Source organism: Leopardus geoffroyi, chromosome D4 (genome assembly GCF_018350155.1).
Source record: "Leopardus geoffroyi isolate Oge1 chromosome D4, O.geoffroyi_Oge1_pat1.0, whole genome shotgun sequence".
Lineage (NCBI taxonomy): Eukaryota > Metazoa > Chordata > Mammalia > Carnivora > Felidae > Leopardus > Leopardus geoffroyi.
Genome location: NC_059342.1, coordinates 92693277 through 92706887, shown reverse-complemented (window position 1 = coordinate 92706887; position 13611 = coordinate 92693277). Strand labels below are relative to the sequence as shown.

Genomic DNA, 13611 nt, shown 5'->3' with positions numbered 1-13611 from the left:
AAGCCAAGGCCACCATACCACGTGCCCCACATGGTTACGATCTCCATCTCTAGAGGCGCTCAGGGGAGAGACTTCCATGGAAACTGTCTTCTCTGGGTGCATGATGGGAATGATGCAAACAGCAGGCCGACCTTCCCAGGCAGGGGCACGGGCCAAGTCCTCCCTGCCCCCGCCACCCGTCCCCGCGGCACCACTCGCCTGGGGGCTCACGCGGGGGGCTCACCTGGGGCTCTGAGGCAGGCTCTGGATTGACGGCCCCCCCCGCAGGCGCACGCCCTTCCCTGCCGGCCCCCTCTGCGGGTGGGGCTTCCTCCGCATCTGTGAAGGGGACAGTGCGGGAGGCTGTCAGTCCGTCCACAACACCGTCGGGGTTTCATTTAGAACAGTCTCCAGGGGAAAGGTCTCCCACAGCGCACTTGTGGGGGACATGGAAAGGGATCCGTGAACAAACACGGATGGACCGCAGGCTCCCTGCACGTCAGCCGGGTCATTTTTCTTAAAGGGAGGTGAGGGCCAGGGGCTCTCAGAAAGGAGGTCACAGGTCAGGAGGTCCCGTCCCCCCTACCTGCGTTTGGTCCGAACAAGTGGGTGGGAATCGGCATCGGGGCCAGAGGAGCAAAAAACTCCGCCGGGGCGAGAGCCGGTTCACTCCGCTGGGGGCCCCCCGGGTTTAAGACGTCCACGTAGCGCGCTCGGGCTCCGGCTGCGTCAGGGCGAGCGGCAAACCCAGGTCAGCCCACCGCAGGGCCCCGCTCCCCCGGACGCGGCTCCCCACGTGGCGCAGGGCTGGCTTCCCCCGGGGTGACGCCCCCCGTCTCGCACACACCCCGAAGCCGCCAGCGCCGCGCCGCCTCTGAGCGGGGCCCTCGTGCTCCAGAGACGGGCGTCTCTCTCTGCGGGGTCACCCCGTGACGCTGCCGTCCCTCCTGCGCACTCCACCACCTCCCCTCAACTCTCCTGAGCCCGTACCACAGACGAGTTCTCCGAGTCTAACTTCTGCCTCGACTGTTACCTGCTTTCCTGGAAAACATGTTCACGGAGGCTCTCGGGGGTCCTCCGGGACCAGGGGGCCCAGCCTGTGCAGCCTTGGGGAGGGAGGTTGGTGGTGGGGGCGGAGCCTTCTTCTGCGGAGGGAAAGACGCTTCAGAGACCTGCCCGTGGACCCGCGGCCACCGGGCGCGGACGGGGGCCTCGCAGGCGCCCACGGCCACGTGGCAGGGAGCACTCCTCCCGCCAAGCAGACGCTAGGAATTCCAACTCACCTCCTCCTCTGGCTCATTTACATCTACCCATCGGTTCTTCTTTTCATCCCAGACGATCTGCCACCGTCATGAAAATAAAGAGAGAAGTCCGGACTCTCAGCGGAACAGACCTGGCGCGCGGCCCCGCGTGACGCCGCACACCCAGGAGACGCCCACCCAGCTGTGCCCGTAGCCGGGGGAGCACTGTGCGAGCCACCGCCGGCCGCGTCACGTGAAGTCACAGGCCCCGCCGGCCCCACGTCCTACAGCACTCACCGACTTGTTCTTGTCGTCGGGCAGATAAGCCTCCGTCCTTTTCTTCCCGGGCAGCCAACGAAATAACCAGGACTCGCTGCTCTAAATAGAGAAACAACCTCAACACCCTGCAGGACGTGGTGCTGGGCGAGGGGAGCCCCACACGGAAGGCCCAGTCCTGAAGGGTCCGCTCACAGGAGGCCGAGCAGAGTCGGATCCGCGGACAAGGGCGGGGGTGGGGGGACAGAGTGCAGTCTGGAAAGACAGACACGTTCTGGGGACGGGGGCACAACGGCGTGAATGAGCCTGACGCCCCCAAACTATGCCCTCAAAACAGGGTTAAAACGGTCACTTTTACACTGCGTGTATCTTACCACAGTTTAAAAACCTGAACAATGTGCCTTTTGGAACTTTTCCTGTCTAAGGCCAACGGATGGCAGCCTCCGGCATCCTCCCTCCCTGACTGAGCAGTGGCAAGGCGGCTGGGAAAGTCCTTGTGGGACCCCCTCGAAACAGTCCCCCGTGTCCCGCCCCGAGAGAACTTAGGTGTCAGGAACGCTGACTTCACTCCTCGCGTACCGTGCTTCGCTTCTTCTAGAACAAGCAAGCGGAAGGAGCCGCAGCGGCTGTGTGTGCTCTCAAACCCGTCGCTCTGGGCGACACGGGTCTGCGCGCTCCCGCCTCGCTGGAGCATCACGTTCCAGCTCGCGGTTCCGGCACACTCTCGATCACTCTTGCGTTTCAGTAAGATACCAGCCGTTGAAAAAAACCGATAAACTGAACCATATTAAGAACCGATAATCTACTTAAAAAAAGGCGGGGAAGGGCACTTGGCTGGGTCAGTTGGTGGGGCACGTGCATCCAACAGGGGACCGGTGGCCACGGTGGAAAAGGACCCGATTAAAAGCAGGAGAAGACACGGGCCAGCACCGCGAAGCCGACGACGGAGGTGGTAACGGGCGTGTGAAGAAGGTGCTCAGCACCCTTGCCCCCCAGGGACGCGAACTGAAAGCACCAGGGGGCAGCACGGAGCCTGGCAGAGGCTTCGGTGGGCGGGGCGGGACGGCCCGGCGCACGGAAGGAGCGCCACCTCCCTGGCTGTGCTGCGGGAAGGGTCACCAGGTCCAAGCTGCCCGGCGGCCCCTTCCCAGGCTGGACCCCCAAGAGAAATGAGCACTTTCGCCAACAGCAGACAGATCAGAACCGCTCGTGTGGCTTTTACATAACCAGCCTGTCTGTGTCCATTACCCAGGACGAAAGATAAATACAATTGTAGCATCTGCGGACCCTCCCTCGATGTTCCCACACAAGGGTGTTTAAACATCAGTCTCCGGGGCGCCTGGGTGGCGCAGTCGGTTGAGCGTCCGACTTCAGCCAGGTCACGATCTCGCGGTCCGTGAGTTCGAGCCCCGCGGCAGGCTCTGGGCTGATGGCTCAGAGGCTGGAGCCTGTTTCCGATTCTGTGTCTCCCTCTCTCTCTGCCCCTCCCCCGTTCATGCTCTGTCTCTCTCTGGCTCAAAAATAAATGAACGTTAAAAAAAAAAAAAAAATTTAAAAAAAGTTAAACATCAGTCTCCTTTATAAGAAGTCCCAGAACAGGAGGCACCAGCCAATGATGACAGAAAGGCCATGAACACAGGGGGCCTCTGGGAAGGCTGCGCTGCTCCAACCCCACTCGGGCCGTGCCCGTTTGGGAACCCAGATGCACGAACGTTCACGAAGCTTCACGTTTCACACGCCCCTAGGACACTTCCCAAACCGTGTGGCCCAAGTGACGAAAGAACGGTGGCCTGGGGCCCGGCGCCTAGTGCCGAGGCGTGAGGAAGGGCCTGTGGGAGCCCCCGCCCCGCCGGAGGTGGGCCGTGTGCTACCTTCTTAGGCTCCTTGACCTCTTTCCCGGCCGCCTGTGCAGGCCTCTTCCCTTCGGGTGTGGACGTGAGAGGCGGCTGCAGAGCTCCGGGGCCAGCACACTCCCACGCCGGAGGGACCTCGGAGTCCTGGGACGTCCTGGAGGGGCCCTGTTCCGAGGCAACAGGGGAGGAGGTTCACCCGGGGCACCACAGCAGAGGCCTTATGACTCGTGAGGAGGGCAGAGTCGGGGGGGGGGGGGAACACAGCTGCCCCCCGCCCCCCAGCCTGCAGTTAGCCGGCCAGTCTGTTGAGGCGCACTGCAGGAGCAGGAAGGGGGTTCGGGAGCTCAGGGGGCACTGCCGGGCTGCAAGCAAGAGGGAAGGGACTGGGCACAGCGGAGCAGGGGGCGTTGTAAAAGATAGGCTTATTTGTTCAGAAAATACTTCTCGCTGAGCGAAGACCCCATTTTCAAAATTAGTGACTGTCATCTTACACGAAAACAGAGTATTCTTGTGGAGGAACGTGTAACAAAAGTTTAGACGATGACCGCATGCCCACAGAGGCCTGCTCTCTGTACAGAAGGCTGTAGAACAGTCTGTAAAAAGCGTTTGTTCCCCCCCCAACCCCCGCGCTGAGACGAGAGCAAACAGAGGTGGTGTTTACACCAGACGCATCGGACGAAACGCTATCCTGATTTCAAGAGACCAGTGAGATCTTTAGGGATTCTACTGCAGAAAGCGAGGTGCAGAGAGTGGGTAGGGCTGTCCAATTTAGAAAACTCAAAGTTAGCGATGCAGTTTCGTTACCAATGAGCACTTTCTCTCCATGAAGTAACGATCCCCACGCCACACTAGTAAACGAGCGTTTTCCTCCGTAACGCTTTTCCCCAACTCCGTATGGTGAGGATCCAAGTTATTTCAGAGGAGCTTTCCCACCGAGAAGCAATTTAAAGGATAATTTCCTAAGTTTCACTACTATCTTTCTACTTAAGACTAAAGAGCGACAAGTCTGGGCTCCTAATCAACGCAGCTTATGGAAAACGAATAGCTTAAGAACAAAAAGTGGGAGAGTACCAGATGAGCAAATTTTCCGCCAAAACCATCTTCTCTCCGTTCCGGAAGCGAGTTTCTCCCAAGCGCCTCCTGTGGCATCACCCCTGTCAACGGAAGAGAGAGCCACGGTGGCAGCTTCGCGACGCGCCTCAGAGCCCGAGACCGGAAATGGTCTCGAAATGGCTTCATCTTCAAAGACGGGTCTACACCGTACTGTGCCCGAGTACACAGCACGAGAACCACATCGGAGCGCAGAGCGGGTCCCAGCCCGGGCGCACCTCAAGGCCGGCTCGCCACACCGGGACACCCGCTTACACTCTGCGTCCTAACCAACAGCCAAGTCACAAGGGAGACTAGCGTGGATCTCGATCAGCCGTTCCGCCTAGAACTTCCAGAACCCTTAGCAGACAGTAAGCGATACACCTCGCTCCAAGCGCGAATGACTTAAGGCCCTTCTGCCAATCGCCTCCCTGAACGCCAAACCCAGTCCGGGCCTCCGGGGTGGCGTCGCGGCAGAGACCCACCTGGGTCCTGGCCTCCGGCCTCCTGGGGCAGGTGCTCGCTTTCCTGCAGAGACGGTGCGCCCGCTGGCAGGCCAGGTCCCGGGTACAGAGCTGCAGGCTCAGGCACAGAGGGCTCTGGAAAGCCCAGCGCAGACCCTGGGGGTCCGCAGCCAGGCCCCAGCTCCGCAGGGCCGGGGGGTGGAGGCACGGGGAACGACGGCACCCTGGCGGGGAGGGCCGGCAGAGCTGTAAGAGCGAACAGCAGCCCGAGGTCACTGGCGCTGACTCCAGTCACTTGCAGAAGCGAACGGGCGGTCGCCGAACAGTTTAGCACGCGGCATTCTGCATGGCCACGTGTCTTTCGTTATGCGCTAAGAGAACCCGGCGCCCAAACAGAAAGTGCGGGGATGCGAGGGCCTCTGCGGTTGGGGGAAGAACAGCACGTGGGGACCCCTTGAGGACCAAAGGGAGAACGTCGTTAAAGACGACGGGCAAGGGCTCTAAGCCACAGCGAGACCCAACACAACCCGGAGAGCGGCTGCGTCCACGGAGTCCTCCTGGCCTCGGCCGCCGGGGGACAAAGGGGCGCCCGCCCACTCAGCCGATGTTTACAGCCGGCAGAACGGACAGCCTCGCGGAGGGAGAGGAGAAGGCTGACGCGGAGCTGAGACACGTCCCCTCCGCTCTCCCAGAGAGGCAGGGCAAGAATGTTCCGCGTGCGGCACGGGGCTCACCTGAAGGCAGCAGCCGCACGCCCTGACCGAAGCGCTCGGCGCTGGGCACAGGCAGTGCCAGCAGCGGGTTGCCCGGCTGGGCGGGTCCCGGGCCGTCGTGCTGCCCGGCCTCAGGGCTGGGCGTGCTGGGGCAGCGCTGGGAGAGGGCCACGTCCAGGCTCCACGGCGCGGCGCCCTCCTACAGGAGAGACACCGCAGGCATTTCCCACAGCCCCGCGCTGTGGCGCCAACCCCCGCGGACCCGCTCCCCGCGTCTGTGCTTCAGGAGCACACCCCGGCCCCGGCCCGGGAATCCGTGCGCCTCTGAAATCCTACCGTTTACACCGAACACCCGCACTCAATGTGAAAACGGGGACACGGACCGCGCCTGTCAGCCCGTCTCTGACATCGCGTCTCCCGAGACCCGAAAGCAAACCTCACACCTTGACCTGCTTCTCGACGCGCTGCAGCTGGACCAACCAGGCGGGCTCCACGAAGGACTCCTCCTCCGGCTTCTCTCTCAGCTGAGGGTCGAAGAGCCGCAACTGTGAGGCGATCTAGACGCACACGGGGTGGGGGGAAGAGCCCGTTACCACCGGGGAGGACAGGCCCACCCGGGTGACCCAGAGACAAAAGCATCTTCGTCACCCAACCGGGCGGCTGCATCACCCGGGAAGGTTTTCTGAGGCGCGCCGTGACCTGCCCCGGAGCGGCTGGCGAGGCCGAGACATCAGCAAGGGGGCCCGGGAGCCTCGAATGCGCCCTAGCAGACCCGTCAGCCTGTGTGCGTGGGGGCCAGCAGTCCGCACGCCCCCCCGGAGCGAGTCTGCTGCCCCTCCATCGGATCCCACGGACTTGGCTTCGCCGATCAAAACACTGAATGGACCCAGAAATGCACACACCCTGACGGGCGGTAGGGAGAGAGGGACAGTGAGGGAGGTGGGGACAGATGAAACAAGGTGGCCGTGGGTTCACTGCTGAAGCTGGCGGAAGGAGGATTCGTTATTCTCTTTTCGTAAACGTCTAAAACTTCTCGTAATGAAACGCTTTCCCAAGTTATCGTGCGAGTGCATTCTCCTGAACGAAACTCCCGGGGAGAGGGGAACACTGGCGCAGCGGGCAGCTGGTGCTGCGCGTCCCCACGTGCAACCCCATCTCCTTTGAGCCTCGCCTGCTCCTGGAGGCCGGTCACGCGGTCCCTGTTTTACAGAGCAAGAAACTGGGGCCGGCCCTGGAGCAGCCGGGACCCAAAGCCAGGCTGCTGGACTCTGGTAGCTCATGCTGTGAACCGCTAGATTCAAGGGCCCCACGGTGAGTCTCCCGGGGAAACTTCCTTAGAAGCTACCGCTCCGTTTCTGCACTGGGGTGAGAGAGCTGACGAGTTCTTACGCTAACGCAAAAACACCGGATGCCCATGCAAGAACACGAAAATCGCTAAAGCCGTTCAAGAAGGAAGTCCCAACGGTCCCAGCTCGGTTCCCGAGTCCCGTCAGCCCGGTGTCGCCGGGAGGACGCTCAGGGGACGTCACCTGAGCCAGCTGGCTGATGAGCACCGGCGAGTGCGCGTGGGGCTGCGTCAGGATGGTCTTGGCGATCACCTCGCAGTAGTGGAAGGCTTGCGTGGCCAGCCCCATCTCCGCCAGGCGGCAGGAGTAGATGAACTTGAACACCTGGGGCAGGTGAACGAGCAGAGCGGTCTGAGGCACCGCCCCTCGCCCCCGCCAGACCCCACCCCAGGCTGGAGCTACTCTCACGCTTCGCCTCGCGCGCCTCACCCACGCCCCCGGCGGCTGCCCAACAGCACCAACCCTGCTCCCGGACGGATCTCACCTTTCGCTTATTTATTTTTTTAAGATTTCACTTTTTAAGTTACCCTTACATCCAACGTGGGGCTCCAGCTCCCGACCCCGAGATCGAGAAGCCAGCCGGGTGCCCCCCAAGGTATCTCAGATGAAAGTCGACAACTGAGCTTCTTGGCAACTCCTTGTCTTCAACGCGCTTACTAGGCTGGTCGGGACAGCCGTCCCCACTCGCCCTGCCCCACAGACATTTATGCCCACACGGTCCCCGGCCAGATAATACTCTCCCCATGACGCTAAGAGCTTCCGACAGACAAAGTACCGGGGACCAAACGCTCAACCAACATTTTAAAGGCAAACAAAATCCTCAACTCAACAGGGCTTTCTCCTCAAGCATTACGGACGCTTGAGTGTCTCGAGATCTCCAAAAACACTTTATCGCTTTCTGCGCAAGGACTCGAACCCGCGATGGTCGGAGACTTGTCAGCATGAACCGCCCGCCCACCCCCGCTGACCTGGAAGTTGGGGAAGGAGCAGGTCTGTGCCCCGAGGGACTGGGCATACTCATAGGCCTCCGTCCTCTGAATGGCTTCATTGGTGGCAAACTGGAAAAACGGCAAACTGTCGAGGAAACAGGGAACCTTAGTCCTTGAGCAGGTCACCCAGAAGCCCGTCACGCCGCAGGACAAAGCCGGCAGCCGCTGCCGGGCCGCCCGCCGTCTCTGGGTGGGCTGAAGGAGGGTGCTTTCCTTCTGCAGGAAACAGACCGCTGTGTTCCTCACCTGTGATTCGATCCAATTAAAACCAGTTTTGCGGTTTTCTTCGTATAGACCCCTAACCCGACCTGGGCCATGAGGTAGCAGAAGTGCGCAGCATCTAAGAGACCTTTCGAAGCTGAGGAGACACAAAGCGGGCCGCGGCCAGTGACGCCGAGTTCTCCCAGGAATCAAAACACGTGGACGGAGACCACCACGGAGACGACGCGAACGGCCCTCAGTACCCCGACAGCGGCTTCCACACACGAGCGTCCTGCGCTCTCCCACCTCCGGGCCCGCGCCCGCACCTGACCTACCTAGCGTGTCGCCCATGGTGGTCATCGCCCTGGACTCCACGTCCACACTGCTGCTCAGGTTGGACAAAATCATAGCAAGATGCGGCCTCCAATCTCCCCACTTCTCGTCTCCGCAACACTGAGGTCAGAAAAACGCAAACCAAGATAAACCCTCCTCCTCAGAAGACAGCGTCATCTTCATCTCTCACGGGTGAGCTCAGAGAGCACAGCGAGGGAGCGAGACCAACAGGGGGTCGCAGGCCTCGCGGCCCGCGACGCAATCTGTCAGAGGAGCGAGCCCGGACAGACAGCCGGACCGCGGAGACGCCCGCGAGCCCCTGAACACTGACCGTGGACGCAGCGGGCATCCGGCCCGACATCAGCTGGTACACTGTCTGCAGAGGGTCGTTGATTGGAAGACTGTTGGCGAACCTGGGCAAATACAAAGAGACGAAGACCCGAGTTGGCCCTGTGTCGAGGACAAAAAGACAAAAACAAGTCTGGTCTCATCTTGGCCATCTAATGGCCGTCTGGCACTTAACCCGGGCGAAGTGCACAGGTCCCGGCATTTCGATTAAGGAGCTGAAAACACAAGGCCCCAGGATCTCGTGGTGGTTTCACAGAAAGTACAAGAACTACACGGTCAATAAAAACTTCTAAAACTCCCTTCGCAGAACAACCCACGGACGAAGGCCAAGCAAGCCCGGGCCAGCGGCACCTGCTTTCTGGGACGAAAACTACAGGCCACTGTGCTTCCAAGGGCTGGCCGGGCAGCACGACCAGGCCGGTTGGAAGTGCCCAGAGACAGTCTACAGGCCAAGATGCTCTACCTGGTCATGACCCGGGCGTGTGTCCGGCTGTCCATCTTGCTTGCCAGCAACAGAGCATGTCCCCACAAGGCATTTTTCATCGCGGATTCCAAAGCATCCTGCAAAGTGTTTTCAGGGTTACCTGAGTTATCAGAACAATCTCCCCGACACAAGCAAGCGGGCGCGGCGGCCCGCGTGTCGTCAGGCACCGCTGGGGGCGGGCAGAGCAGAGGGCACACCAAGGAACGCGCGACTCAAAGGTCTGCCCACACAGCTCCGGTTCAGAAACGAAGTCCACTTTTCACATGTGCCCCAGCTGCAAAGTCCCTGTGGTAGCAGGCTGGCGAATACACATCTCGCTTTGTCATCTGCTAGCAGCATGAAGAACACACACACCGATCAGCAACCAGGGCAACCGAGATGGGGTACCGCCACCCCCAAGCCATCGCTTCCCCCGTGGGACACACCACAGGGATCGCATCCCCGTTCCAGAACGCGGCACGAGGCCTCCACGAACGTCATCTCAACGCGCACAGAGCCTTCCGTAAGGCAGACTTTCCCTACCCAAAGTCACCCGGGGCACGACTCAGAGGACACCTTCGGGAGACAAACACATCGCGGTACAGGTAAACGGGAGGCAAACCGGACAGACTTTACAATTTCAACCGGTCGGAAGATGTCCACGTGAAGACCGTTTAGTTATCACACACGAGCTTTCGGAGCGGATCACGACGTCAGAGTGCCCCGAACCGCCGGCCTGGGAGACCCCCGCCACCAGGGCACCCACGCGGCCCCCACGGGCCCCCCGGGGCCCTCCCCGCAGTCTGCCTGGTCCCGGCGAGCCTCCAACGGCTCTGCACATTGTGATTGGCTCCCCACCGGCCCCCGGCTCCCGCCTCACCGGGGAGGATGGTGTAATTTCTGTCTCGTGCTCGGCTTGGCCCCAAGACCCGCACACGGCAGGGGCACAGCCTGAGCACAGGAAATTCATCTATTTGCCCAATGACTGAAAGGCACACTCGCAGGTCTCCGACCCCACAACCCTCGGAAGAAAATCCCCACTGACGCAAGAGGACGTACCAACACCACACGGGATGGCGTCTCTGGCACGCCTAAGAGCGGGACCGCACCCCTCGGCTGTGCTCTGTGCCCCGGGACACCCCCCCCCCCCCCCCGCCTCCCCGCTCACCTTCTTGCGTCCGTAGAGCAGCAGCTCTCGGAACCTCTCTGTCTCCTTCTCGAGAGTGCTGGCGGTGGCCGCATGGCTGTCGGTGAGGAACGAGAGCTGGGCCTCCCCGGACTCCTCCTCCTCCACTTGTCCCACCGCCTCGTTAGTAAAATCAATCAGGTTGGCCTCGTTGGGTGACTTCCCAGGAAGCCATGCCGTTCGGTGGTCTCGTAACAGAAGTTCCGCGATGTCTGTTCCCACCACGGTCTGCGAGGGCCACGGGGGCAAGAAGAACGGAAGGCTTTACCACGAACAGAATTCACTGCCGGGGTGACAGGACACTCCCGCTCGTCATCAGGCGAGGCCCCGCGCAGGACTCCTCAGACGTGCACACTCTACTCCCAGGGGCACAGAGCACCGCCCGTGACACGGCCAGGAGCAGGATGGGCAGACCATAGACTGCCAGATAGGCCGACAAAAAGGTGGACCCACACCTCCCTTTGCCCCAAACCGCACGGCCCTGAATTCCACTTCCCCAAATCACTGCTAGGAAGCTCTTCCTGCGTGAGCCCCTGACGGTGACCCTGCTTCGCCGAGCACAGCCTGGAATAGAAATCCCGCCCAACTCCTCGGGGTGCACGGGGACCGAGGCCAACGAGACACTTACCCCGTTCTGCCTGCACAAGAGAACAATGAAATTCCAAAGGAGACTGGCAGACTCCTTGTCAATTAAATTTTCACTCTGCAAACATTTCGTAGCTTTGTTCTGGGCAAAATTAATAACATCCACTTTATGGGTGTCACCTCTGAAAAAAGAACACACACTCGATGAACAGCAACACCTTGCATCCGTGCGGCCGAGCACAGCAGCCGCCTCCGGACAGACATCGCGGGGCGCTCCGACGGGGACGTACTTGCCGAGCGGTCCCGGGAACGAGCGCATCTCCTCCTGGTCTGGCGTGTGCTGCAGCAAGGTCTGGTGGAACCGGGGCGGGGCGGGGGTGGAGAGAGACAGCAGCTCAGGGGCAGCGTCTGCACCAAGCGGTCGACGCCACCCGGGGGGGGGGCTGCCCCTCCGTCACAGGGCGCGGGCACGTTTGATGTACAACAGTGACTTTCCAGCTCTACTTGAACTACGCCTCCCCTCAAACTCCGAAGTGGGGCCCCAACATGCACAGAAGAGGCCTGCCAGGGCCGCAGAAGAGGGCGCCCTCCCCACCAGCCTCCTGCACCCCAGCGCCTCTCCCCGTAACCACATTCACCAGTAAGAGGCCTCCCTGCTGAACCAGAAATGCCAATGGAGACAGAAAGTGAATGTGCCATAAAACCAAGTCTGACGTGACCCCCAACGCAGACGCCTGAAATGCTGATCTCTGAGAGGAAACTGACATGACCCAACGCAACAGAAACATCTGCGCATCCAAGACGTGTGCAGAGAAACGCTTTGCAAGGTCACTTCTTCAAGGGCAGTCCTGCGAGGTGCAATTTCTACTCACGGAATTACCTCCATGCTGTGGATCTCGACCAGCGCGGGCTGTCCTTCTGAAGGCAGATTTGGAATCACTTTAATGAGCTGACCCCCAGGACCAAACCTGGCACAGACATGAGGCACTGAGAATTTCTCAGGAGAGGTGGGTCTTGATGGAGCTACGTTTAAATAAAGTGAAAAAGAAACAGCTTGTCACCCTGTGGTGCTTCTGAACTAGACCAACGGCACAGAATTTCACGACGCCCACGTGGCTGGAGTCACAGGTCAGACTGGTCGTGGCGACCCGGCTTCCAACCGGAAGGTATTTTGGTTAGACGTCCTCCCAGAAAGGAGAACTTAGGTGTTCTAAGAAAAGCGTTTCGGTCATTAGACACGACGGCTACTCTCTTCTGAAAAGAGAACTCCTTTGAAACAGCCGCGTGCGTGGAGCGAGTGTCACTCGCGAGGAGCATTGGGCTTCCAGCTGCTCGGACGCCCCCAGAGCCTCCACACCTAACCCTGACCCTGACGGTGAGCGGCACAGGGGTCGACGAGGGGACTGAGGGCAGAGATCTTCACTGGAGCATCGCCCCGTAGGGTCCGACGCCCACGTCTGCACTTCCCCAGGGGAGAGCATCTGATCCAGTGTCTCAGGGAGGAGTCGAGACTGTGGCACAGGTGACAAGTCCACGCAGGTTTTCAAGGGGAGTCAGGAGTTTCCCACACCCAAGCAGCCAGCACCAGGGAGCACAGGGCGGCCGCGCCTGACAACCTGGCGGGGAGCCTGTACTCAGAGCCACACCGGCGTGGGCACCACGGACAGGCTGGGCTGCTCTCAGGTCTGAGTCCGAGGGATGGCACCAGCCCCCGTGACAAGCTCTGTGACTCACGGCAGTCCTTACTCTGCAGAGACAACCAGGCCAGGAACCGCCAGTTCCCATCGGAGCTGAAATTCACTCCCTCTGTCGCCCCGGGCTCGTGAGGCCGCCCCGGCAGAGTGACCGGACGTCCCTCCACGGCCAGGAGCGCCTGGGCCCCGACCACACACACACCTTGCTCCGTCGCGGGCCAGCCGGCTTCGGCAGGGTAACCGTACTCCGGGAAGCCCTGGACGCTGCCAAAATTGTTGCCGTAGGCATAATCTCCGGGCAAGGAGTCTGGGGGAGGCGGGGCCTCGTAGGAAGCAGCAGTCATGCCGTGATTTCTGTAAACCTGACTCTGAGGAAACAGAGCAGACGGGACCGATCAGCTCCTGGCAGCTCGGGAGACTCAGACACGCGGTCAAATACGGGAAGGGGGGGGGCCCACCTGGCGCGAGCGGGAGCTGAGGCTGCTGCGCAGACTCTGTGCGGAGCGCTCGCTGTGCACGCTGCGTCTGTCCGCCTCCTCCCCGTAAGGGTCCCTGTGGGGCTCAGGGTCGTCGTCAAAACTGCCAGTGAAGCGAGGGTCGTACCTCCAGGGGTCATCGTACCTCTCGGGCCTGGAGAGAGCAGGAGCAGAGGCGAGGAGAGGGAAGTGTGGGGAGGGGGCTCCAGGACAACGGCCCTCTGCTACACGGCAGCTAGGTCCCGCCGTGTCGTCGCCACCCTGTTGCTGGGTGCCGGCTCACCATCCGGGGTCTTGACCCTCAGACGACCAGTGGGAGCCTACCCTTGGGCGGAGTGGCCACATCCCAAGCCCAAATTCAGACCCCACCTTCGC

At 61.1% G+C, this 13611-nt stretch overlaps 1 protein-coding gene across 4 annotated transcripts in view; it reads right to left on the bottom strand.

Moving 5' to 3' along the window:
- SEC16A (SEC16 homolog A, endoplasmic reticulum export factor) overlaps positions 1-13611 on the bottom strand; it is a 32761-nt gene that overhangs the window by 5101 nt on the left and 14049 nt on the right. For 3 of the 4 annotated variants that reach the window (XM_045467874.1, XM_045467876.1, XM_045467875.1), the window contains exons 6-27: positions 13219-13390; positions 12963-13128; positions 11947-12089; positions 11357-11418; positions 11110-11248; positions 10464-10709; positions 9296-9393; positions 8816-8897; positions 8487-8604; positions 8197-8308; positions 7930-8035; positions 7145-7285; positions 6059-6172; positions 5637-5814; positions 4924-5148; positions 4421-4503; positions 3368-3514; positions 1518-1598; positions 1263-1319; positions 1013-1124; positions 566-703; positions 224-318 (exon numbers count right to left, since the gene is read on the bottom strand). In XM_045467874.1, coding sequence (XP_045323830.1) covers positions 224-318; positions 566-703; positions 1013-1124; positions 1263-1319; positions 1518-1598; positions 3368-3514; positions 4421-4503; positions 4924-5148; positions 5637-5814; positions 6059-6172; positions 7145-7285; positions 7930-8035; positions 8197-8308; positions 8487-8604; positions 8816-8897; positions 9296-9393; positions 10464-10709; positions 11110-11248; positions 11357-11418; positions 11947-12089; positions 12963-13128; positions 13219-13390 — 2815 coding nt within the window. Of the gene's footprint in view, positions 1-223; positions 319-565; positions 704-1012; positions 1125-1262; positions 1320-1517; positions 1599-3367; positions 3515-4420; positions 4504-4923; positions 5149-5636; positions 6173-7144; positions 7286-7929; positions 8036-8196; positions 8309-8486; positions 8605-8815; positions 8898-9295; positions 9394-10463; positions 10710-11109; positions 11249-11356; positions 11419-11946; positions 12090-12962; positions 13129-13218; positions 13391-13611 lie in introns of those variants that run through there. The other variant, XM_045467877.1, reaches the window with a different exon arrangement.